The following is a 24,927-nucleotide window of genomic DNA, read 5'->3' as shown; positions in this document are numbered from 1 at the left end:
GAAATTTGATAACTTTAATCTCTCATCGATCTCTCACGTGATTTTAGTTGTCAATTTGCATCAACTAATGTCAAATTGTGTCAAAAAAAAAAAAAAACACGAAATTACTTTCCAAAGAACCCAATATATCGTAAAAAATAAATCGTACGAGAATGATCATTTAACCCTTTGAGTACTGAATTATTTGCAAATTTTGTATGTATATACATAACGAATTTAAATAGTTATTATAATTATATATGAATTAATATGTTGTTAAAGTAATAAATATTTTATTTGAAATATATTTATATTGATGATATAAATATATTTTTGTTGGTAACAACATTTTCATTATTAAATATTAATAATAATTATTATAAATAAAACAAAATATCCAAGTAAGCAGATGACGTGTCTTCTCACTCGTCAAATGTATACAAAGGGTTAATATAATTATTACCAATTAATTATTTATTTATTGTTTTGTTGTTGTTGTTCTTGTTGTTTGCGTGATTCGTGTTATTGTTTTTGTCTATCAAACGGGACATTTATAAAAAAAAAAAAAAAAAAAAATGAGAGAAATAAAGGGAGAGGAGTAAAACACTCTTGCTTGTTAGAAAGCAAGCGATGTTTCAGTACAGTTTCCCGTTCATGCAATCGAGATCGAGAGTATCGATCGAGATAAAGAAGAGAGTTTACTTTCTTTCAAGTTTGATCAAGCATAAAATTGAAAACAAAGGAATATGAAAAGAGAGAAAAAAAGAGTATGTCCATAGTCAATTTGTTTTTCAATTTGAAAAAAACAATCCATTGATTATACATATAATATTTGTAACATTGTAACATTGTAATTGAAATGGTATCCTATTTGATGAAACGTATCAAATTGAATGTTTGATTTAGAAGTTGATAATGTTAATTAAAAAAAAATTATGAAATATTAGTTGGGATTTGTTGTTGGGTGAATAATTTAGAGGACACCCGGTGCATCTAAATTTCTCGGTCATCGTACGTTCGAAGCTAAGCTCGAGAACCCTGAGTTTCTGATTTATGTGGGCCCCAAGGGGAGTCCAGTTGCCAGGGCTCCTCCAACGTACACGCACACATATACATATACATCACACATACATACATATATATATATATATATATATATATATAGCTATCAGTATAAGTTGGAGGAGTGAGTACCACGAGAGTACACCTTAAATCTTAAAGGTGTGCGTGAGCAATGCCTTTGCCGCCGTATATTTGCCTTCCATGCAATCTAAGTTCTCATGGATGTCGGACATTCAACATTTCTATGTATGTGTATACATGTATGTGTGTTTTAACACATTATTATCCATTTAACGTTATCCACGGTATCATCGAACGACTTGGTACTGTTCGAATGTACCAAACGTGATGTTCATTTAATTAAATTCATTCAAATTTAATAAACCCATTATATGTATGTGTGTATGTGTGTGTGTGTGTGTGTGTGTTGTGTGATATGAAAAATGATCAAATTTTGTAAAAAAAAAAAAAAAAAAATAACGAGTGAGACGTGTTCGTTCGTCTATGAAGTCAGACAATTCGCTTAAGTCGAAGATCATCGTGAAAGAACGATGATTCAGCTTTACGAGAAGAGTAGACAGACAATCGTGAAAGAAACTTCACGAAGAAAAGAAGAAGAAGAAAAAGAAGAAGAAGAAGAAGAAGACAAAAAAAAGTAAGGAAAGAAGGAAGAAAGGAAGGAAAGAAGTAAAGAGAAGTACTTATTGAAGAACAATGTTCAAATCTTTTATAATCTCGACAAATTTCATCATTTTTCACATATCTTTCATTACATTCAAATATCACTCATATATCTATAAATGAAAATAATTATTTCAAGATAAATCAGAACGTAGAGAAAATATTTCTAACAGTCTACACAACACATCAACTATGATTTTTTTCTTTTAACTATGCATATGTCATTTATTTATAATATATATAATTTGTTTTCTATTAAAATTGCTTTGTAAGTTGTTGGTAATATGTGAAATGAAGAATATAACTTCGAGTGCAAAGGGTTAAAAATGTTAGTTATTATTATTTAGTTTATTTAATAAACTAATAAGTTTTATATTTAATATATAAGTAATATATTTAATAAACTAAATAATAAGTTTTATTATTTAGTTTATTTAATAAACTAACATATTATAATATTATATATAATATAATATTATAAATATTACTATATATAATAAATATATATTACTTTATATAATTATATAAATATTATATATATACTATTATTAATATTACTTATATTATATATACTATATAAATTATATTATTATTTAGAATTGTTTTAATGTTTTTAAATAATTTTTATATATATGTAGTGCTCTATTACAGGTAATATACACAGTACACACACTATATATATATTATATTATATTACATATATTATATTGCAAATAATACAGTACTATATATATTACCTGTAATACTGTGCTATATATATATAAATAGAATAGCTGGTTTTAATCTTTGATTAGAATTGATTTTATCGATATATAAAATCAACTTTGTTCTACTTTTCTATAATCCATTTTATACTGTTTCTCTCGAGATTATGTTTAGACGAAGAGAGTATAAAAGAGCACGTCCTGGTGATATGTCTCTACGTATATATATATATATATGTGTGTGTGTGTGTGTTTATGTTTGTGTGTGTGTGTTTATGTGTATGTGTTAAAACATAACTGTACACTTTCACAAAGGCGGTGGACTTTAATCGGAAGGTACTTAACCGTAGTGCACGATCTAGGATTATATTAAAACCGATATCTCTCGTATTCTCCTCTTACTCGAAACTAACATCAGACAAACTACCATACTCGACCACTTTCCCACGCATATATGGCTTTTTCCCGTTTCTATATTCTCGAAATATAAAAAAAGAAAAAAAAAAATGCTAAAATAGGAATACTATATGATTCTAATCAAGATAATATTTAATTGCATGCAAATTTTTAAATTAATATCATCACTGAATTAAAAACGTTCTAACAATTTACTTTTTATTATAGGTAATACAGTTATAGTACATATATATATATATATATATATATATATATATATATATATATATATATATATATATATATATATTACCTGTAATACAGTGCTATATATTTTGTATTATTATTTAGAATTGTTTTAATGTTTTTAAATAATTTTAATATATATATATAATGCTGTATTACAAATAATACAGTGCTATATATATTATATTATTATTTAGAATTGTTTTAATGTTTTTAAATAATTTTAATATATACATATATATATATATATAGTGCTGTATTACAAATAATACAGTACTATATATATTATATTATTATTTAGAATTGTTTTAATGTTTTTAAATAATTTTAATATATATATAGTGCTGTATTACAAATAATACAGTACTATATATATTATATTATTATTTAGAATTGTTTTAATGTTTTTAAATAATTTTAATATATATATAGTGCTGTATTACAAATAATACAGTACTATATATATTATATTATATTATATTTTATATTACATATATTATATTACAGGTAATACAGTACTATATATATATATTATATTATTATTTAGAATTGTTTTAATGTTTTTAAATAATTTTAATATATATATAGTGCTGTATTACAAATAATACAGTACTATATATATTATATTATATTATATTTTATATTACATATATTATATTACAGGTAATACAGTACTATATATATATATTATATTATTATTTAGAATTATTTTAATGTTTTAAAATAATTTTAATATATATAGATATATAGTACTGTATTACCTGTAATTACTGTACTATATATATTATTATTTAGTAGTACCTATTAATAATTGTAAATTAATTGTTAAAAAAACGTGTATTACAATTTAGAAGCACCGAGTATATGTTAGGAGTACCGTCTTCCTCGAAATTCACCTTCAGACTGATACGTTGTCATCTGGCAAAATTCTTTTATTCAATGTTGTTGATATGACTTTCTAAATGTTACGCATGTGTATAACGAAAATAATTCATCTAATTAATAGAATTTAAGATTATAACGTTCTGATTTTATTAGAAGAAGAAGAAGTTTATTTTCAGGTATACCCCTTTAGGGTGTTTACCCCGAGGCCCCTCCCCCGTTCTGATTTTATTATTTTTTTTTTTGCATTTTAATGTACTTTATCATACTCAAAATCAAACACTGTGCACAGAAACGTTAAAATAATATTGTATCAAGTATCTTATTATACGAATGTTTTAATTTAATAAATAAGAAGATAGTAATAAGGAAAGATATTGATAAAAGTAATAAAATAAAACGTGAAATATATGTGCAAAGTTTCTTCACGAGAATTTTCTACGAGAAAATCATAGAAATTGTTCATAGAGTTCATAACACTCATGAGATCTAACTTACAATTTCAGTAGTGGTTACTTAAGCGTGGATAATAATTACACCTTTAAGTGTTGCAACTATGTAACACTGTAACTATTAAAAAATATAAAAAAATATCTACCTCGGTGATGAATAATACTTATCTTGGTGTCTATATACACCTATATATATATATATACATATGTATATTTATATTTGTGGATATATGCTTCATTATTTCTATGTTTGTGTATACTATGTATTCCTATTCCTGTATTTGTTTCAATGTATTGTCATTATTATTTTTATATGTACTTAGATTTTCTTGTAAATATATTTATGAATATGAATAAGTGTTTATTATAAACATTTATAATTGTGTGTGTGGGTGTGTTTGTGTGTTAGAAGAAGTGTTTGAGTTTGTATGTATGAACGTGGGTATACTACATGAAGTAGAAACAAACGTAAGCTGATGTGAAATTAGAAAATTTCATTGACGTTTGATACGTGTCCATTCATACTCTTTTCCTAAACACTTGTATACTCTATTACTTTTGTTTTTTTACAATTTCAAATTAAATTTGTAATTATTGGGTTGGTAAGAAAGTAATTTCGGTTTTTTAGGGTGAAATGTTGCGTTCTTGCTAACCCAATAATATTATTATTGGGTTTCATTTATATATTTTGTATTTATATTTTATTATTGGGTTAGATTTATTATTAATTATTATATATATTAACTTACTACCAAGTAAATAAATAAATAAATAAATATATAAACAATATATATAATATTATATGATTATATTATTATTATATATTCCATATAATAATAATATATTAGATATAATTAATTCAGTGATCTGTGGCATAGTGTTAAAGTCTCCGATTCATATCCGCGGTATCGTGGGTTCGAATCCTGCCAGTCGCAACAAAATACAAAAAATATATTAGATATAATTTATATATTATGTATAATTTAAAATATTATATAATATTATATATGATAATATTATTATTATATATTATATATAATTATTTATTATATATAAAATCTATATATATATATACATTAACTAACTACCACATAAATAAATAAAAATCAATATATATAATATATTATATAATATTATATGATAATATTATTATTATATACTCCGTATAATAATAAAATATATAATACATTTTATTATATAATAAATATATATAATATTATAAAATATATTTATATATAATATTATAAAATTATATATTAGATATAATTTATATATTATATATAATTTAAAATATTATATAATATTATATGATAATATTATTATTATACATTATATATAAAATATATATATATATATATATATATATATATATATATATATTTACTTATTACCAAAATTACTTTCTTGCCAACCCAATAATTTATCAAAAATGATTATATTATTATTTAAATATATGATGAAACACGTATGTTTTAAAATTGATATTCATTCTCATTATTTCATCAAAGTTTTCTAATCATATAAAGAATATAATTATTCTTTTTTCATTAAAAAGAAATGATGACAAAAGAAAAAAATGATATTGCAATATAAAGGGTTAATACTTTGGTAAGATATTGAGCTACAACGATGAGAAAGAAGAGACTCTCTTATGACTTTTACGAGGCAAGACGGTCAGAAAATCACAGTCATAACTCTAATTTTATCGTTTGCTCGCTTGCTTTTCACCTTACAAGAACAACGTGTGTGTGTATCGTATTATTCCTTTACTTTCCTATCTATTTAATTAAACATACGTTTGTTGCTTTTTCTTTTCTTTTCTTTCTTTCTTTCTTTCTTTTTTCTTTTTTTTTTATTTATTTATTATTCTAATCTATTCATATATATTTTTTTCTTGTTTTATTTCAAAATTTCAAATCTTCCATTAACAAATATCTTACATTATTCTATTGCTAATATAATTCAATTATTGTTTTCACATTTCTTTTATTTCTTTTGTATATTCTTTTTCCTTTTTCTTCCTTTAAACATACGTTTGGTTTTTTCTGTTTCTTTTTTTATTTATTATTCTAATCTATTCATATATATATTTTCTTGTTTTATTTCAAAATTTCAAATCTTCAATTAACAAAAATCTTACATTATTCTATTGCTAATATAATTCAATTATTCTTTCCACATTTCTTTTGTATTCTTTTTCTGTTTTTTTCTTCTTATTAACAACATCTAATTAAAAATACCAGAATGCAAACGACCTTTAATGATAATATATTCTAAACACGTTTCTAAGCATTATACTGGAAAGATTTAATAGCTTTTTTTTTTTTTTTACAAGACTTAAAGAAAAAGAGTCAATGTGTTAGATAAGATCAATATAATAATCTTTACAAAATGTATTATTATTATTATTATTTATTAATTACTTTAATCATCTAGTATCAAATTAGCATTTAAAAAGAAAATAACAAAAATATACAAGTTGTACTGTAAAATTCATGATTGGTGACAAACGAACAAGTGAGATATTTTTTACCAAAAAAAAAAAACCAATTGTTAATTAATAATGTATAATACAATTCTGTAAATATATCATTCTATTTTAGAGATAAATAAATTGAAACATTGCTTGTGACACTGCAAACTATAAAAAAAACTTGTTTGATGAACATAAATGTAAGACTGATACAAAAGTTATTATATATTAACAATATTTTTTACACATATTACAAAACAGAAGAATGTTTTTTTAAAATATTCTAAAGTAAACTGTAAAAATGCATTGAATTGAAATGAATGGTTGTACGGTTACTTTGTAATCTGTTTTTGATACCACTGACTTAGTTTTTCATACAGAATTACCTTTACACTTACTTATACCAATAATTACAGGACACCTTGTAAACTAATCATATATACAATTATTATTATTATATATTAACAATATTTTTTACACATATTACAAAACAGAAGAATGTTTTTTAAAATATTCTAAAGTAAACAGTAAAAATCCATTGAATTGAAATGAAATGGTTGTACGGTTACTTTGTAATCTGTTTTTGATACCACTGACTTAGTTTTTCATACAGAATTACCTTTACACTTACTCATACCACTAATTACAGAACACCTTGCAAACTAATTATATATACAGTTAATATAAAATTAACAAATAAAATAAAACATAAAAAAAAGTTATATACAATTAAGTATAAAAGTATTTGCATAGTAATAACAATAATTTCATACCACACTACTTCTATGCAAATACTTTATTCTGTTACTGTATATATGTAAAAAAACAAAGAATATTATGTGTTGAAATGAAATGTTTGTACGGTTACTTTGTAATCTGTTTTTGATACCACTGACTTAGTTTTTTCATACAGAATTACCTTTACACTTACTCATACCACTAATTACAGAACACCTTGTAAACTCATTATATATACAGTTAATATAAAATTAACAAATAAAATAAAACATAAAAAAAAGTTATATACAATTAAGTATAAAAGTATTTGCATAGTAATAACAATAATTTCATACCACACTACTTCTATGCAAATACTTTATTCTGTTACTGTATATATGTAAAAAAACAAAGAATATTATGTGTTGAAATGAAATGTTTGTACGGTTACTTTGTAATCTGTTTTTGATACCACTGACTTAGTTTTTTCATACAGAATTACCTTTACACTTACTCATACCACTAATTACAGAACACCTTGCAAACTAATTATATATACAGTTAATATAAAATTAACAAATAAAATAAAACATAAAAAAAAGTTATATACAATTAAGTATAAAAGTATTTGCATAGTAATAACAATAATTTCATACCACACTACTTCTATGCAAAGACTTTATTCTCTTACTGTATACATGTAAAAAAAAAAAAACAAAGAATATTATGTGTTGAAATGAAATATTTGTACAGTTACTTTGTAATCTGTTTTTGATACCACTGACTTAGTTTTTTCATACAGAATCACCTTTACACTTACATATACCAATAATTACAGAACACCTTGCAAACTAATTATATATATACAGTTAATATAAAATAAAAAATAAAAAAAAATTAATATAGTTAACTATACAAATATTCGCATAGTAATAACAATAATTTCATACCACACTACTTCTATGCAAAGACTTTATTCTATTACTGTATATAAACATAAAAATAGTATAAAAAGTGATTAATAACAGTTAAAACTTATGAAACATTTCCACTTGTTCATAGTCAAATGGTTATAAGAATGTTTGCCAAAGTGACTCAACAAGAACAATCTTTAACATACATTCTATTCTTAAATCCTTACTTGATTAATTATTAATCATTACTTTATATTCGTTATATAATGTCAATCATTATTTCATAATATTCTTGCTACTATAATAAACCAAAGTAAATCCAACTGTATATAATCTAATCAAATACTCATACTTATGAGAATAGTTTAATGCATTATTTAAAATCATCATAAATAATGCATGTTAAATAATTCCTAATGCTATTCTAATATAAATAACTAAATTATAAAATATAATTGAAAAGAACTAATTATAATAAATGAAAATATTATGATCATTAAATATGAAATGTCTAATTTTAATGTGAAAATAATACGAATAATCAAACATTTCATAGTTAATTATAATCTAATAATAAACATATGCATTGTAAATAATTCATTCAAAATTTTCAAATAAGACAATAATATAATTAATAAAAATAAATCAAAAAAAAAAAAAAATAAATGCAAATAAAACAACAATAATAAAAACTCACCGTATACGATGCTGAATATTTTCTAAAACAATTTCGGTATGATCCAAAAAGACAAGTAACTCGTAGAAAATGTTCAAGTTCCAAAGATTCTTGCCTGTTGAACCTGAGGACGGGTTGCGAATCACAGAATAGTTGGAGTAAGAAAGATAGGAAGATAGAAAGAAAGTAAGTAAGAAAGAAGGAAAAAGAAAAGAAAAATAGAAAGAGAAAGAGAGTAAAGTTTTTAAGAGAGAAAGAGTAAGGAAATAAAGAATGAGAATGAGAGTGAGAGAGATAGAAACTCGTAAAATCGTGGTTACGCAACACGCAACTGGTGGCACACACGCGACGCAACACGATCGAAAACAAAACGTCAGTGTCGTGTCTTCCTTGTCATCTGATTTCTTCTTCTTCTTCTTTTTATTTTCTTTCTCTTCTTGTTATTCTTCTTATTCGTTGGTGCAACTGCACACGATATAAGGACACACGGGTTTGAAAGATAACCAAAAAAAAAAAAATAAGAAAAGTAAGAATAAAAGATATGATACGCGAGATAGAACAAAAAAATAGATAAAATAAGAAGATAGAAACGACTAATAAGAGAAAAAGAGAAAATAAATTCAACTAGAGATTACGAATGCGTGATCGTAGTGCATATATATAAACGCGTCACTATTTTCACGACGAACCACCGTGAGCTTTCACAATAATAATAATGTATCTATATGATGTATTCATGTATATACTTGTGCAGAAATAACAAAGTTGACAGCTGCATGAAGTAAGAAAAAGAAAAACAAGCTATTTTTTAACAGAACATTCAACGTGCCTACACTCGTCTGCTACGCCATCCGCACTGCCAACCGCATCACCGTGTCAATTCGTCTACACTACGATACCGAATAACTACCTTCGGACGTTTCCGTCACCTCCTCGGCTGAGACACGAACTAACAAAGCGCCGCGCGCAGCGCCACCATTCAAAGTGCTATCTACCGATGCTATTACGAACTTTTTACTCGATAAACATTACTTGTCGATAAGTTAGATTTTTATCTATTTTAAATAAAATTAATTAAATGTATTTTTTTTTTATTAGACTAATTGCACGATCGACAATATAATAATTTTTAGTTTTGTATTTTTTATTTCAAACGAGATATGTAATTTATTTTATTTAAAGAAAGAAATATTTTATGTTAACGAGATGTATTTTTTAACGAGAATATAATTAACGAATGGCAATGGAAAAATCTGTTTTATTTGAATATTTTTACAAACAAATCTCTCTAAAGTTGAATTGAAAATAAATCAAGAACAACAAAATTAATATATATCGATAACGTATGTAATCTCGATAACAATAATCGCATGATTTCTCGATAAATACGAGTAATCTTATTTACAATTAATAATTTATTTTCGAAACATAGTAACTCATATCAAACATAATTCTACCGTTTCAAAGTACTTCCTAACATACGTGTATTAATTCGAATCGTTTAGATAATTAACAAACAAAAAAAAAGAAAGATTGAGAAAGAAGACGTAACCACGTCGAATCGCTTATTTTCTAAGCATTGAAGTCACTGAACATACGTACCAAGTGATTCGATAATTTGCATGTTACCAAGAATTTGTGTGCTAAGTTTTTTTTTTTTAATTTAAACACAATTATATTGTAATAAAAAAATATATCTATATATAATATTTATATTAAATATAAACAATGATATATATATATATATATATATATATACAATATATACAACATATTGGGTTATTTGGAAAGTAATTAATAAAAAGTAAAAGTAAAGATAATTTTAAAATATCTATACGTTTTTCGCATAGATATCTTGATTACATTGTATTTATAACAAACAAGGAAACAATTAATGCTATTTCATCGAGAAATCGACTGTAATTGAAATTGAAATAAATAAATAAAGTACAAAGATTATTCAAATAAAATGTTGTAATTGAATTGTAAAGTAATATTATTTGTGCTATCTGGATAATTAAACTTCTTTATATAAAAAAAAAAAGAAAAAAACGTTCTTTCATCTAAAGCAATTAAAATAAAAGTAACAATAAAACAAATAAGATAAAGAGAGAGGAACAAGGTAAGCCAATCAAAAAGGCTTTAGTCAGTGGCGCGTAAAAATTCCGCGCAAAGGAATTTTTGAATTTGCGAATAAGAACGATTCCGTTTGGTTTGATACGTTGGTGAGTAATGGCGATGGAAACGGTCCACCATGCGCGGATTCGATCGATAAAAGCAACAGCAGCAGCAGCAGCAGCGTCAAATATCGGTGGTAGTATTTGTCATGGTGGCGGGGGTGATGAAGACGACGACAACTACGACGACGACGACACAACGAGAGAGGGTGTTCGTTAAATTTTGTAAAGACCGCGCTTGGTTCGCCATCTATCGGGAAGAATATGAAACATAAACGTATTTTATCTCGTCTACTTTTCATCCCCTCCAATTTCACAAGCTCACTCTCTCTTTCTCTTTTTCGCTCTTTCTGTTTCGCTCATTCATACTCTCTCTTTCTTTCTCTCTCTCTCTCTCTCACTCTCTCTCTCTTGCTCTGATACGACTCATCGGCGAAGCTTAAAGCGCATCGAAGATGGCGACGGAGGGTAGGGTCGAGCTAGTCGCTTAGAAAGGAAGCTTCCTCCTCGTCGTTTAAACGGCCGTAAACGTCGACGTAATGTCGTATTTGGTAAGTAAGAAGCTTTTCTTCGCGATCTTCTTATAACCGAACATTTTTATTTTAATCATGCTTTTAGCGTAAGAAACTAATTAAGAGATTTTGATTGATATAAGAGAGAGAGAGAGAGAGAGAGAGAGAGAGAGAGAGAGAAAGAGAGAAAATAACATAGAAATAGTGAGATAGACAGAGATAAAGATAAAGATAGAGAAAGAGAGAGAGGAACGGCGGGAAAATGGTGGTAATTCGAAACGATGAAATCTCGAAAACGAATAGTTTTACGCTACATGCCGTTCCTTCCTTCTCTGGGAAGTTCAATGCGCTACGAACTAGTATCGTCGTGCGCGTTGTGTGTGATCAAAAAGAAAATGGGAGCATGATTTATACGCGCGCGTGTATATGTGTGTGTACATATATATATATATGCATCCATAGAGTACACTTTACCACTGTATACATGATATGTGTATATATATTTAGTTTGATGAGATAGTAACGAACGAGCATGCACACGTGCGTGGTGGATCTTCTTTTTCTCATTCTGTCTCTTTCTTTCTTTCTTTATTTATTTATTTCTTTCTTTCTTTCTTTATTTCACGAATGAACGAACAAACAAACATATGACTGTCCAGTTAATCTATATAATGCTACGAATGAGTGCGAGAGAGCAAGAGAGAGTATAAAATCGACGCTTCCATTACGCGACGTTGGGCGACGAATCAAAATTTCTTTCCTGACGTCACCCACGCGATCATCCTTCTGATATGGTACATTTACCGACGACATTACGTATGTCGAGCAATCTGATTGGTCGACAATTTGTTCTAACTTTTGATTGCTTTTTTAAATTAATTACAATTATTATTAGATCCGTACATACATATATATATATATATATATATATGTTTGTATGTATATGCATTTATTTGTTTGTTTTAAAATTAATTATGTTTATTATTAGATAAAAGGATAATCGATTTCTGACGATCGAACGATTATTTAAAACACTTTATCGAACGAAATGTTTTCAACGTTAAAGGTCACTCTCTCATATGGGGGTATTGAGATTAACATGATTTTAACATTTAATCAAGTTTATTATGTATCTCGAATTTTGATCGAATTCCTATACGCATGAAATTATTTTTATTTGCATGATTTATACTGTTACTTCTTTTCCTTTTTTTTTTTTTTTTTTGATTTGATTTGTATAAATAAAGAAAAGACAAAGAACAATTTGAATGAAAATTTGAAACTCATCATGGCGTTTGAGTAAAATCAACGACGGAAATTGATCGTTTTATATATTCGTATACTTTCTGATTGAGTCACGCGTAACTTCTATATATTATATACATATAATATTTATAAATATATATCTATATTATATATTAATGTTACAAGTTAATTCTAACATATATATTTATAAGATAATAAATAGATATCATTTATCTAATTGTTATATGTATTGATAGTATATTATATTTTGATAAATATTACGTTATACTTGTATGCGATAAACTATTTACAAAAACATGCAATAATGTTGTTTTTTTTCTTCTAAATTAATTAAATTGTTAATTATTCAATCAACTTGTAATATATATTACACACATATATATATATCATTACACAATTTCATACGATAACTTAAATATATTTGTAATGAGCATGCATGTGATTTACGGATTAATCACAATTGCTGTCTTTAACGTGTTTCTCCAGTCTAGAAAAAAAAAGTAATAATAAAAAAAATAATAGGAATAGACTTTTTTTCTCAGAGTATCGTTGTTGTGTTGTACAATATCTAAGCAACGCTAAAGTTGACCTTTTAAAATCGAATTTACGAGTTTGAACGATTCCTTATACTATTTCTTATTCTTACTCTCTCTTTCTCTCACTCTCTCTCTCTTTCTCTTTATTATTAAAATCTTTATTCAAAGCTTTTCTAACTATCCTAAAAAATAAAAAACAATGTTGGCAAAAGAAAAAAGTCAATAACTGTGCTAACCAAAGACCTAGTTTTTTGTTTGTTTTGTTATTTTTCCTCAATGAAAGAATTAAAACAAAAGGAAGTCCTTTCGTAATATTCCTTTATTTCAGATGGTGGTGGTGGTGGTGTGGGTACTTTTTCCTAACTAGGATTTTTCCCTCAAAAAAAGTAAGAAATGGGATTGATGATGATGATGATGATGATGATGATAATAATGTGCTACCGCGATTATTAACTAACAAATTTATTACAATTATCTAAACTTATTATTCGCATTTATTCTTAAGAAGAATTTGTCAGAAGAAAAAGGAGAATAACAATAATAGAACTTTATTAATTAAACGATCAACAACTTATAAGATTTTCTCAATCTGATAATAATAAAAGAAATAGTATGTTTAAAATTTCGAAAAATCTAGTCACACGCAGGGTGAAGAATTGATAAACAACTGTATCACACAAAAAAGAAAAATCAGAAGATTAATCCAAAGGACCATAGACCAAAGAAAATTCAGTCTGAATGAAAGGAAATTAAAGGATTCCAATTTGGGGATTATATAACTGAAGAGAACTCAAAGAATCAACAAGTTGAAACTTATTCAAAACGATTGTTATCAAAAAAGAAACTCATATCGATCTCGTGTTCAAAAATATCAGGTTGTTTATAAACAAAAAAAACAAAAAAAAAGCTGATTTTACTTATCGTAAAATCAAACAGATCACACAAATTAATATAAATTAAAACAAAGAGTATAAAATACTCTTTGCAAAAAGCTTCGATTTTTTATGATTAATCAAATCAAATACAACAAATTCATATAAAATTCCAAATATATATATATTATAAAGAGAGAGAGAGAGAGAGAGAGAGAGAGAGAGAAAGATAAACAAGTATTATTAATATATACATATATTTATTATTGAGCTGTCCGATGACATATATATAAATATATACCTTTAACACAAATAATACATTAAAAAAAGGAGAAAATTATTCCTAATAGAAAAGACAATTTGGAGCTAAGTCTACGAAGTTGAGGGGGAAAAAGGGAAGTGAAAGGTGATAGGTAGTGACGAGAGGTTGAAAATTAAGAAGAGAAGAGGGTTGAAATGGTACAGAAGTAAAGAGAGAGAGAGAGAGAGAAAGAGAAGGGAGGAAGAGTGTACGATTGAAGAAGAAGAAGAATAAGAAGAAGAAGAAGTAGTAGTAGTAGTAGTAATAGGAGTAGGAGTAAAAGGGAGAAAGAGAAAAAAAGGAGGAGAAAGGGAAGGGGTAGGGCTAGGGGAGAAGGGGAATTAGAGTTTTGTCTGGAAGGGTAGTAAGAGTGAAAAAGCCGGGTAGAAATAAGCGAGCAAGCACACAGGACAGATAGACAGATAGACAGACGGACAGACAGACAGACAGACAGACAGACAGCCAGTAAAGCAGAGCAAAAGCAGTAGAATAAAGCAGGAACAGAAGAGTAGTATAAGTAGTAGAATAGAGTGAAAGCTTTAACAAGCAAGATATCGAAGGAAAGTGTGAGCAAGTGAGCAAGAGCAAAAGCAAGAGCAAAAGCAAAAGCACGAAGAGGAGAAGAGAGGATAGGACAAGGAACGACGACGAAGAAGAAAAGAGGGAGAAGTAGTGTTATTTGGTGGTTGGAGGGGATGAAACCGGGTTGATATCGACCGAGGATTGCGCTTGCGTGTAAAAAGGCGCGCAATCGCTCTTCCAAAGAGTGAATTTCATTCCATCGTGGTGTGTGGCGTGCGTCACGGGTTAGGATAGTTAAGAGAGAGAAAGAGAATTTTATCAAGGTATCAACTATTATTACTGATCACTCTCATTCTCATTCTTATACTTCTCTCATATTCTCTCTCTCTCTTTCTCTTTTTTTTCTTTCTTTCTTTCTTTCTTTTCTTGTCCTTGTCCTTCCCTTCCCTTTTACCTCCTTCTCTTTCTCTCTTTCTTTTTCTAAATGTAAATGTAGACGTTCGACAAAATTTTGGAAAAAAAAAAAAAAATATTATTAGAATGATTAATTAATCATTGTATTATTAACAAACAAATTGAAGTATTTTAAATAATGTTTTGAATTGAAATGTGACTTTACGTTGTTATTATTATCTATCAATTTTTTTTATTACGGGTGGCTTTTAATGTTGTTGCTGGTGCTGCTTGGTGATTCCAACGCCTGCACGAGAACCATCCTCTATTAATATTTTTCCTTAATAAATTTAAAGAAAAGAAAGATTTAAAAGAAAGAAAAGTAAGAGAGATCATATTTCTTGGGTTAAGAAAGAAAAACGAAAAAGAAGAAGAAGAAGAAAAGTGAAAATCTTTGAGAAACGAATAGGGGAAGAGAGAGATAAATGATTAAAGAAAAGGAAAAACAAAGAAGAAGAAGAAGAAGAAGAAATTTACGAGAGAAGTTTTAAAATTTATAATCGCAAAATGCGATAAGGAAAATCTGTGATAAGATTGGGTTTCTCTTTCTCTCTTATTCTCTGCCCCTCCTACCCTACCTTCTCTTTCCAAGCATCCCTCTCAAACACGTTGACGTTTAAATGCTCTCTTCCTCTCTCTCTCTCTCTCTCTCTCCCTTTCTCCCCTCTCTCTCTTTCTTCGCACAGTACAATCAAAGTGCTCTCAAGGAAATAATTCTTCGTCATGACGTTAGTATTAATCAAAAGACAGCTGAATTTGGATAAATGTGATATTATTAATGGTTGTGGTTGGTGTGGTGGTGGTGGTGGTGGTGGTGGTGATGGTGATGATCGTGATTATGTTATCTACACCTCGTTTAACAATTTACCAAGAGTTGAAGAAGAACTTACTAATCTAATCTAATCGAATACAAGAGGACATATACATATATATATATATACACACATTGTATACATATATATGCTGTGTGTGAGTGCGCGTACTGCTGCGTACATGTTAACGTGAAAGAGAGAGTGAGAGAAGAAATAAGAAGAAGTTTTTTTTTAACTTCGTCGATATGTTCTGATAGACGAACCCGGGCGTCGAAGTCTCTCGAGGCTGAGGTGCTCGAAGATTAGTAGTTGTTTATTTTATTTTAATTCTAATCTATATATATTTGAAATTTCCTTTATTTTATTTCCTTCATCTTGTTGTTGGTCTTGCTGGCTTTTGTTTGTGCAATCCTGATCGATCGTTATTGTGATTAACTTGAGTCCTGAACATGATCAATATGCAGCAATTGATCATAGGACAGCAGCAGCAGCAGCAGCAGCAGCAGCAAGTATCTGGTAGTAGCGAGCAACCTCAAGAAGAGGTTCAATTGACCGAACTTTTGCCAGTTAAACAATCACGTATCAGAGAGAACAATGTTTTCAAGGATATCGATGCAACTGACGCGTTAAAAGCATTAAGAAGTTTTTCCGGTGGTAGTTGCAACGACGAGGAACAAGATTATGGATTGAGAAGGATATTTGATTCAAACGAACAACAAAATGACGTGGATGATAAAGTTGAAATGAAAATAAAACGTATATGCGGTGGTGGTGGTAGTAGTAGTAGTAGTAGTAGTATTAAAAGAAAATTAATAAACAATCACGATGCCAATTGTACGGATAAAAAAATAAAAAATAATACAAATAATTATCGCAACGTTAATAATAATGGTAAAAGATCGTTAATGTCTAAGAAAAGAAACTTAGTGAGAAAAAATACCAAAAAGTTAACAACGTCTAATTGTAATAAAATGATCGTTAACAAAATCACCATTAGTGATCGTACTAATGGCAAAATAACTGAGGATGAGGAGGATAATGAATTATCCGTTTTGTACGATGACGAAGAAATTCCAAATTATTTGGATTTGGATAAAACCAAAGACAGTAGTCTTAATGACGAAGTTTATGTGTTTCGTCGAGAAAGATCTAATTCTTGTTCTTTATCGCAAACTTCTAGCGAAGTTAATCACGAAACTACGGATGAAATGTATGCGGATGATTACGAAAGTACCGAAGTAGTCCTAATAAATAAATTTAGGGATCGTGCAAAGAATTTAGATATTAGTACGGACGAATTGAATTCGTCAATATCGGCAGACGAAGAAAGAATAATATCGATGAACGAGGAGGATAATCAAGAAAAAGAATTAAGATTAAAGATAGACGCGATTATCCAAGCCAATTTGTTGGTTGAAAGGGAAAACAACAATGTTGTTAGTCAAGATAGAAGAAAATTAATGAAAGAAAAGAATTCGTCTAGATCATCGCAATCGTCATTGTCACCATCATCACCACCATCATCATCATCTCAAGTATCGACAATAGTAACCGGCGACATTCAAAATAGTTCGAATTTCAGTGACGATGACATTAAAAGATTGGAAGAGGACGTTGTCAACGAATATAATAATCAAAATGATTCATTAGAAAAGAAATATTGTTGTGTAGTTTGCGATGCACGTTTTAAGGGTAGCGGTGGCTTGAGAAATCATTTCAAGGTAGTACACGGTGCCGGGCCAGTTTTCAAATGTGACGAGTGTGGTAAGGAGTTTCCATTGAAGGAACGTTTAAAGCTACATGTTAGAACCCATACCGGTTTTAAACCTTACAAATGTCCGGAATGCGACAAGAGCTTTGCTAGGGGTGGCCAATTGGTTCAACATCGTCGTACCCATAGCCAGGTAAAACCTTATCATTGTGGCCTTTGCTCGGGTACTTTCACTTGTGCGGCAAATCTCGCGTTGCATGTTAAACGACACAACGGTCAAAAGGATCATAAATGTGAAATATGTGGCAGGGGTTTCGTTAGGCGTGACGCTTTGAAGAAACACTTGGAGTGTCTTCACCGTGACGTTAAATCCTTCCTATGCGTTATCTGTAATAAAACTTTCAAAGGACATTTACCGCAACATATGAGAACTCATGCGCGCGACAGACCACACGGTTGTGCCACTTGCGGTCAAAGATTTGCCCAAAAATCACAATTAACTGTACACCAACGTACACATTCGGGACAAAGGCCGTTTCGATGTTTGGTATGTTGGCAAGCCTTCGCACATTCGACGGCATTGAAATTGCACACGAGAAGACACACCGGTGAAAGACCCTTCAAATGCGTCGAATGTAACGCTGGTTTTACCCAATTACCGCATTGGAAAAAACATATGAAATGTATACACGGTAGAAGTGAACCTTACGGTTGCAAACGTTGCAAAAGTTTTTTCCGAATTAAAAGTGACTTAGAGAGTCATGAGAAATCGTGTCATCCAGAACTCGACGGGGGTGGTCCTGATACAGAAGGTTCTTCCTCCAATTCATTTGGTGCAGTTTCGTCGAACGATTCCAACGATAAAGTTACCAATACTACCAAATACAAAACCATGACAGTTGAAAGGATGCGTCTGTTATTGGCCGTACTATTGAAAAGGATCAGCAAACAAGAGAGATTAGATGAGTTGGGTTTTGGTAAACGTCTCATCGATAAAGTCCTACAAGATTCTCTGATATCTGCTGGAAAGGATCCGGCAACTGGTAAAGGTCTAACAGAATTAGAAATTCTTACCAAAAATCTCGAAACTTTTCTCGAGTGGACAGTACCGAAGGAACATTGGGAAAATTTTCGAAGAATGAAAAAAAAGTCCCGAAGACATCTTGGAAACTCTCACGGCTACGTAAAAAAAAAACAAAATGATCGACACGAGTGATGATGATACTTTGAGAATGAATTATTATTATTCTCTTTTTTTTTTCTTCATACCATATAAAAAGCATCTTTCCAAATAGTCCAACCACCTACGGACGAAACAATCAAATGAATTATTTTATACGACAAAATGATTTTAATATACGCGTTTCTTTCTTTTTTTCTTCTTTTTTTTTTTCTCAAATCGTTTGAACAAAAATACAAATCCACCCACCGTACAAAAAATCCTATCCTTGTTTTGTTTATTTATTTAATTAATTAATATATCAATTTGTATTTTATTCATTCGATTTTCTAATAGAATGTTATTAGTTTTTTTCTTTCTTCGTACAAATATAGTACACACACACACACACTCACAAATCTTATTTTTAGCGTTTACAAATGACTGCTGATCGTTGAATGAAAACTTTATCATTTTATATTTTAATTGAAACCACCCCCTCTCGTCGTCAAATCATACTCTTCATTAATAAACAAGAACAACGTTAATAACGGCATTAGCAACAGTAATTCATATTTTTATACGTAGAATTGTGAACGAGAGAGAATGATCATCAATTAATTAGTAAAAGTATATACCGACTGAATTTCATGTATTTCGAATAAGAATATAATAGATCGTAATCAATCAATCTCGTTCTTGTGATTAGCACAATATGGTGATAGTTTCGTTAAATTTCAAAACTAAACCAAACTAAACCAAACCAAACCAAACTAAACTAAACCAAAGCTAAGACGAAAAGAAAAATAATACAAAAATAAATATTACTGAATTAAATTCAATTAAATTCAAGATGAATGTAAAATATATATTCATATATATATATATATACCTGGTGGGCCAAAAGTTTCTAGATGAAATCATTTCATTTATATAAAATTAATTCAAACTATTTATTGACTTGAAATTAAATGATTATGTGCAAGTTTAATTTAAGTTCTAATTTTTGTAATTAATATAACAAAACAAAAATGATCATTGACTGGAGTAACAAAAATTGTACATTTATAATAATTGTTTTTAAAATTGCAAACACGTCTAGAAATGTTTAAATCTACCGATTTGGTACATATATATATATATATTGATCCAAAAAAAAAAATAAACCTTCAATGAAACGATTGTTTTTAACAATATTTCATTGTTTAATAAAGGATTGTTAAAATAAGGGAAGGAAGAGGGAATGAAGAGGACTAAGAGGAGAATTTAAGAAAAAAAAATCGAGTATAATGATACGTAAAAAATAAAACAAAGAAAACAAACACAAATCACATCTATCCTTTTTGGATGTGTGTGACATTGTTAGAAATGAAATGAAAAAAAAAACCAAAAAGAACTAGAAACAAAAAAAACAAAAGTCCTATTATCCTTCTTATTAATGGTGCCATTTTATGAATTATTATACACACACTTGCCATATTGCACCAAAAAAAAAAAAAAATATGATCGATTGTATCAATTTTTGCACAATCTACTTTGTTCATAGTAGATAATTAAATAAGTAGAAAATTATTTGCACTTAATGATGCAAATGTGTGTGACACAGACACACACACACACATGCGCGCACATATTATTAGATCGTTTACGTATAAATAAATAAATAAATAAAATAATAATAATAATAATACGCGTTTACGCTTTAGAAAAATACGTTTCGTTTCGATTTAATATATATATTTTTTGTGTTCCTTTTTAATTTTATTTTTTTTTCTTGCCAATCGAAACGCGAAATGTGAATTATATTTTAAACAATAAATACAAAAATAAATGAAATAAAATAATTAAACGAACGAATGAACGAACGCAATGAACACGAAATGTGTTCGTAAGGGGGAAAAAGAATGAAAGAGTTGAATAAAAAATTGGAAAGCACAAATTTGGGATTCATTTTTTCAAATAATTTTTTTCGTAAAGTGCGGATGAGAGACTTTTTTATTCTCTTCTCTCTCCCTCTCTCTTTTTGTTTTTTTTTTGTTTTTAATAATAAAAATGAAAATAAAAAAAAATAAAAAAATAAAAAAAAACACAAAGAATTTTGTAAACGTTTGTCACGTTGGATCTCAAGCACTCCTTGCTATTTATATAAAATAAAATAATATAAAATAATATAAAATAAAATAAAATAAAGTAAAATAAAATAAAATAAAGTAAAAGGATGAAAAATAAAATAAAAGAAAATGAAAAAGAATCGACACGATTTTGAAAAGCACACTTTTTGCACTGTAGTATTTCAAAAGAAATCGCGCGAATCGATTTTTAAATAAATTAAATAAAATATTATATATATATATATATATATAAATAAAAGATAATAGTAACAACTACATCATCATCTCAACAGCATGAAATAAACAAACAAACTAACTAACAAACAAAAACAAGAGGCTAATAGAATTATATCAATATGATTACACTTGCGCGAACAAATACAAAAAATGGTCCAAAAAGAAAAAAAAAGTGTTGTTATGAACTTATTATAAAAATTAATTACTTATTTTTACTATTTGTCAAAATTATTATAAAATGTGCACAATGTACGAGTTAATTAAGCTGCTTGCATTTCTTTTTTTTTTTTTTTTTTTTTATAATCGATTAAAATAATTATTCTAAAATTGTATCAAATAATAGTAATTAATTTTTAAAATAGTCTCTTAACAACTTCTGACCCATTTCGTATGTTATGTGTATCTCGTGTTTAAGAATATATAACATATACATACATATATATATAATAATAATAATAATAATAATAATAATTGTAATAATAAATAGTATATATATATATTATTATAAATATATTACGAGAGATTTCGTTATGTGTTCATCGTTTTATTAACAAAATCGTGATTGGTTATGAAGTTATTTGTTGTTTCTTCATCTTTTATTATTTCTACCATTTTGAACACGGTATTATTATACCAAAAGCTTATAATAAATAAATAAATAAATAAATAAATAAATAAATAAATAAATATATTTATAATACACGCGATACACACACGTATAATATAATATATATATATACATACACACACATATATATTTACATATATATATATATATATGTATGTACGTTAGGTTTGATACCTTTTGTATCGAAACTCGTGTTCGTTTTTAGCTAGGTGGTTAAGTATATTAAATGTGAACAGACAATAATGAAGAAGAAGAAGAAGAAGAAAAATAAAAAGATCGTAATATTAATATTATTTAAATAATATAATAATCTTTGAAAAAAAAAAAGAAAAAAAAATTTACGTATATACACAAATAAACACGTAAACAAAATACACGCGCGTAATTGGATTAGCATTTAGTGCCATTTTAGAATATTATTATATATTAACGTTTTAATGACGAACGAGAGTGAGAAATCATTAAAAAAAATAAAAATAAAAAATAAAAATAAAAACAAAATAACATGTATTGCAATTGAAATCTGTTTGTTTTTTTAATTTGTCATTTTGATTTTTATGCAATCGAACTAACAACACAACCAAAGCAAAATATATATCTCGATGATAATGTATTTTTTATTAACAAACTATCGTCGGGAAGGTTGTGAGGAGCTTGACTCACACATGTAGCTGACAAAAATGAACGAAATGAGTTGAAAGCACTTTTTGCACTTTTTAGTAAACATGTTAAATCTTCACATCTAATAATAGGATTTCAATGAAATCTGAAAAATAGGTGTCAAATATTAGGTGGTTCGTGGTAAGATCGAAAGTTTCGTTTTTTTTTTTTTTTTTTTTTTGTAAAAATGAAGATAATTTTTGCTTCGAGATTAAACCTAAACCTTTCAAGTGGTCATAAATGGTTACATTTGATAAATTTAACCACTCGATCGATCTCATGTGTTACTATTTGTCAATTTCTATCAACTAATGTCATTACTGCGTTAGCAAAAAACGAAACGACTTTTTGAATCACCTAAAATAATATTTCGAAAATGTAGAAAACTGAAAATCTCAATGTTATCAAAATCAATCAACTGAAAATTATGCTACTTCGTAAGCACGAAATTTGCAATGTCAAAATAACACATTTCATCAAATTATTAATTTTTCTTAAAAATATAATCAATTTAGGACTAAACATTGATCAGGTTTGACAAAAAACAAGCAAAAACAACCAAAAACATCATTACTGTTCAACAATTAGTGAAAATGAAAAAACAAAACAAAAAAATCAAGCATTATTAAGTGTTTTACTGAAACTTAGCTTACATTCTGTATAAAACGTATTAATACGTGACCCGCCGACCAGTGTCAGTCTGTAGAACGGATAGAAATACCCGACCCGCCCGGATAGTGCGTTAATAATAATCGGTTCCACGTAATTGTTAGATTTTAAATTTACAACCTTAGTTTTATACATTTGTTCTTTCTTTTTTTAAATAAAATTTCCCTTTTCACAAGCAGTGATATCCCAGAGACTTTAGTTCGTCTGATCGACACAGGGGCGTAAAATTATCGTACACACCGGAAAATGATCGTACGCAGAGGAAAAATTTGGAATTTGTTGAATTTTTCTGATTAGATTTTCAAATTCACCTTCAAATTATCGTACGAATGGGATCACTGTTGTTCACAAGTGTCGAGGAAAAAAAAAGAAAGAAAATTAATATTATCCATCGTATCGTTTAAAATTTTTAATTGAAAGATTGTTTTTTTTTTTTTTATAGAAAAAAAAGGAGAAAAAAAAAGAAAGAACAAAAAAAAAATTAAAGGGAAAAATAAAATGCGACGTTGCAATAGGGGGGAAAAGACGCGAGCACGTGTTCTTCGTGGTCATTTATTTGTAGCCAGTAAACAACAACAACAAAAAAAAGAAAAAAAGAAAAAAATAAAAATAAATTTCCATGTTGTATTGTGTGGTATGGTGTGGTGTGCTTTATAACACGACACGTGTCTCTCTGCTGTGTTAAATATACAATATGTGTGTGCAACACGTTTGAACTTATTAACATAAAACGCGATACCGTGTCCACCATTTTATTCTCGAGTTCGTTGTTGGGACAAGTCCCATCGATGGCTTATCGTTTTTCAAATTTATACGACACAGATCGAAATCTATGCTCTTTTATTCCTTCATCTTCTTTTTCTTTTTTTGTTCTTTCTTTCTTTCTTATTTTTTTATTTTTTTTTATATTCTTATTCTTCTTTTCGTTTTTTACTAGTCGGTGCGAATACGAATGTGGGGTCAAAAGAGCATCGGATGTATAACGAGGTCAAAGTTTACAGCGTGATCGATGAGTCTGTGTTAAAAAAGAAAAAAAAAAGAAAAGAAGAAAAGTTCAACGCATCGATCGGAAACACTTTGCGGTGATATAATATTTTTTCTTTTTTTTTTTTTGTTGTT

The 24,927-nt window shown here is 27.8% G+C and overlaps 2 protein-coding genes across 9 annotated transcripts in view; one reads left to right on the top strand and one right to left on the bottom strand.

The window, feature by feature from the left end:
* Positions 1-10,076, bottom strand: part of Ntan1 (N-terminal amidohydrolase 1) — a 47,715-nt gene extending 37,639 nt beyond the window's left edge. Inside the window, exons 1-2 of one of the 8 annotated variants that reach the window (XM_089179641.1) lie at positions 9,503-10,076; positions 9,204-9,306 (exon numbers count right to left, since the gene is read on the bottom strand). The gene's annotated coding sequence lies outside the window, so the exon portion shown is untranslated. Of the gene's footprint in view, positions 1-9,203 lie in introns of all 8 variants that reach the window. The other 7 variants (XM_089179643.1, XM_089179644.1, XM_089179640.1 and 4 more) reach the window with 7 other exon arrangements.
* Positions 10,077-11,303: 1,227 nt separating this feature from the next.
* LOC107070877 (uncharacterized) lies at positions 11,304-24,860 on the top strand. The gene is given in 3 exon segments (XM_089179637.1): positions 11,304-11,910; positions 14,002-19,485; positions 19,487-24,860. Coding segments are annotated over 2 exon segments (2,448 nt in total). The 5' UTR covers positions 11,304-11,910; positions 14,002-17,082; the 3' UTR covers positions 19,532-24,860.
* Positions 24,861-24,927: the final 67 nt, after the last annotated feature.

This window comes from Polistes dominula, unplaced genomic scaffold (assembly GCF_049000335.1).
Source record: "Polistes dominula isolate Pdom_NZ unplaced genomic scaffold, Pdom_raw_medaka contig_27, whole genome shotgun sequence".
In the NCBI taxonomy this organism is placed as follows: Eukaryota; Metazoa; Arthropoda; class Insecta; order Hymenoptera; family Vespidae; genus Polistes; species Polistes dominula.
The sequence above is the reverse complement of the archived record's forward strand: the minus strand, read 5'-3'. Positions and strand labels throughout refer to the sequence as shown.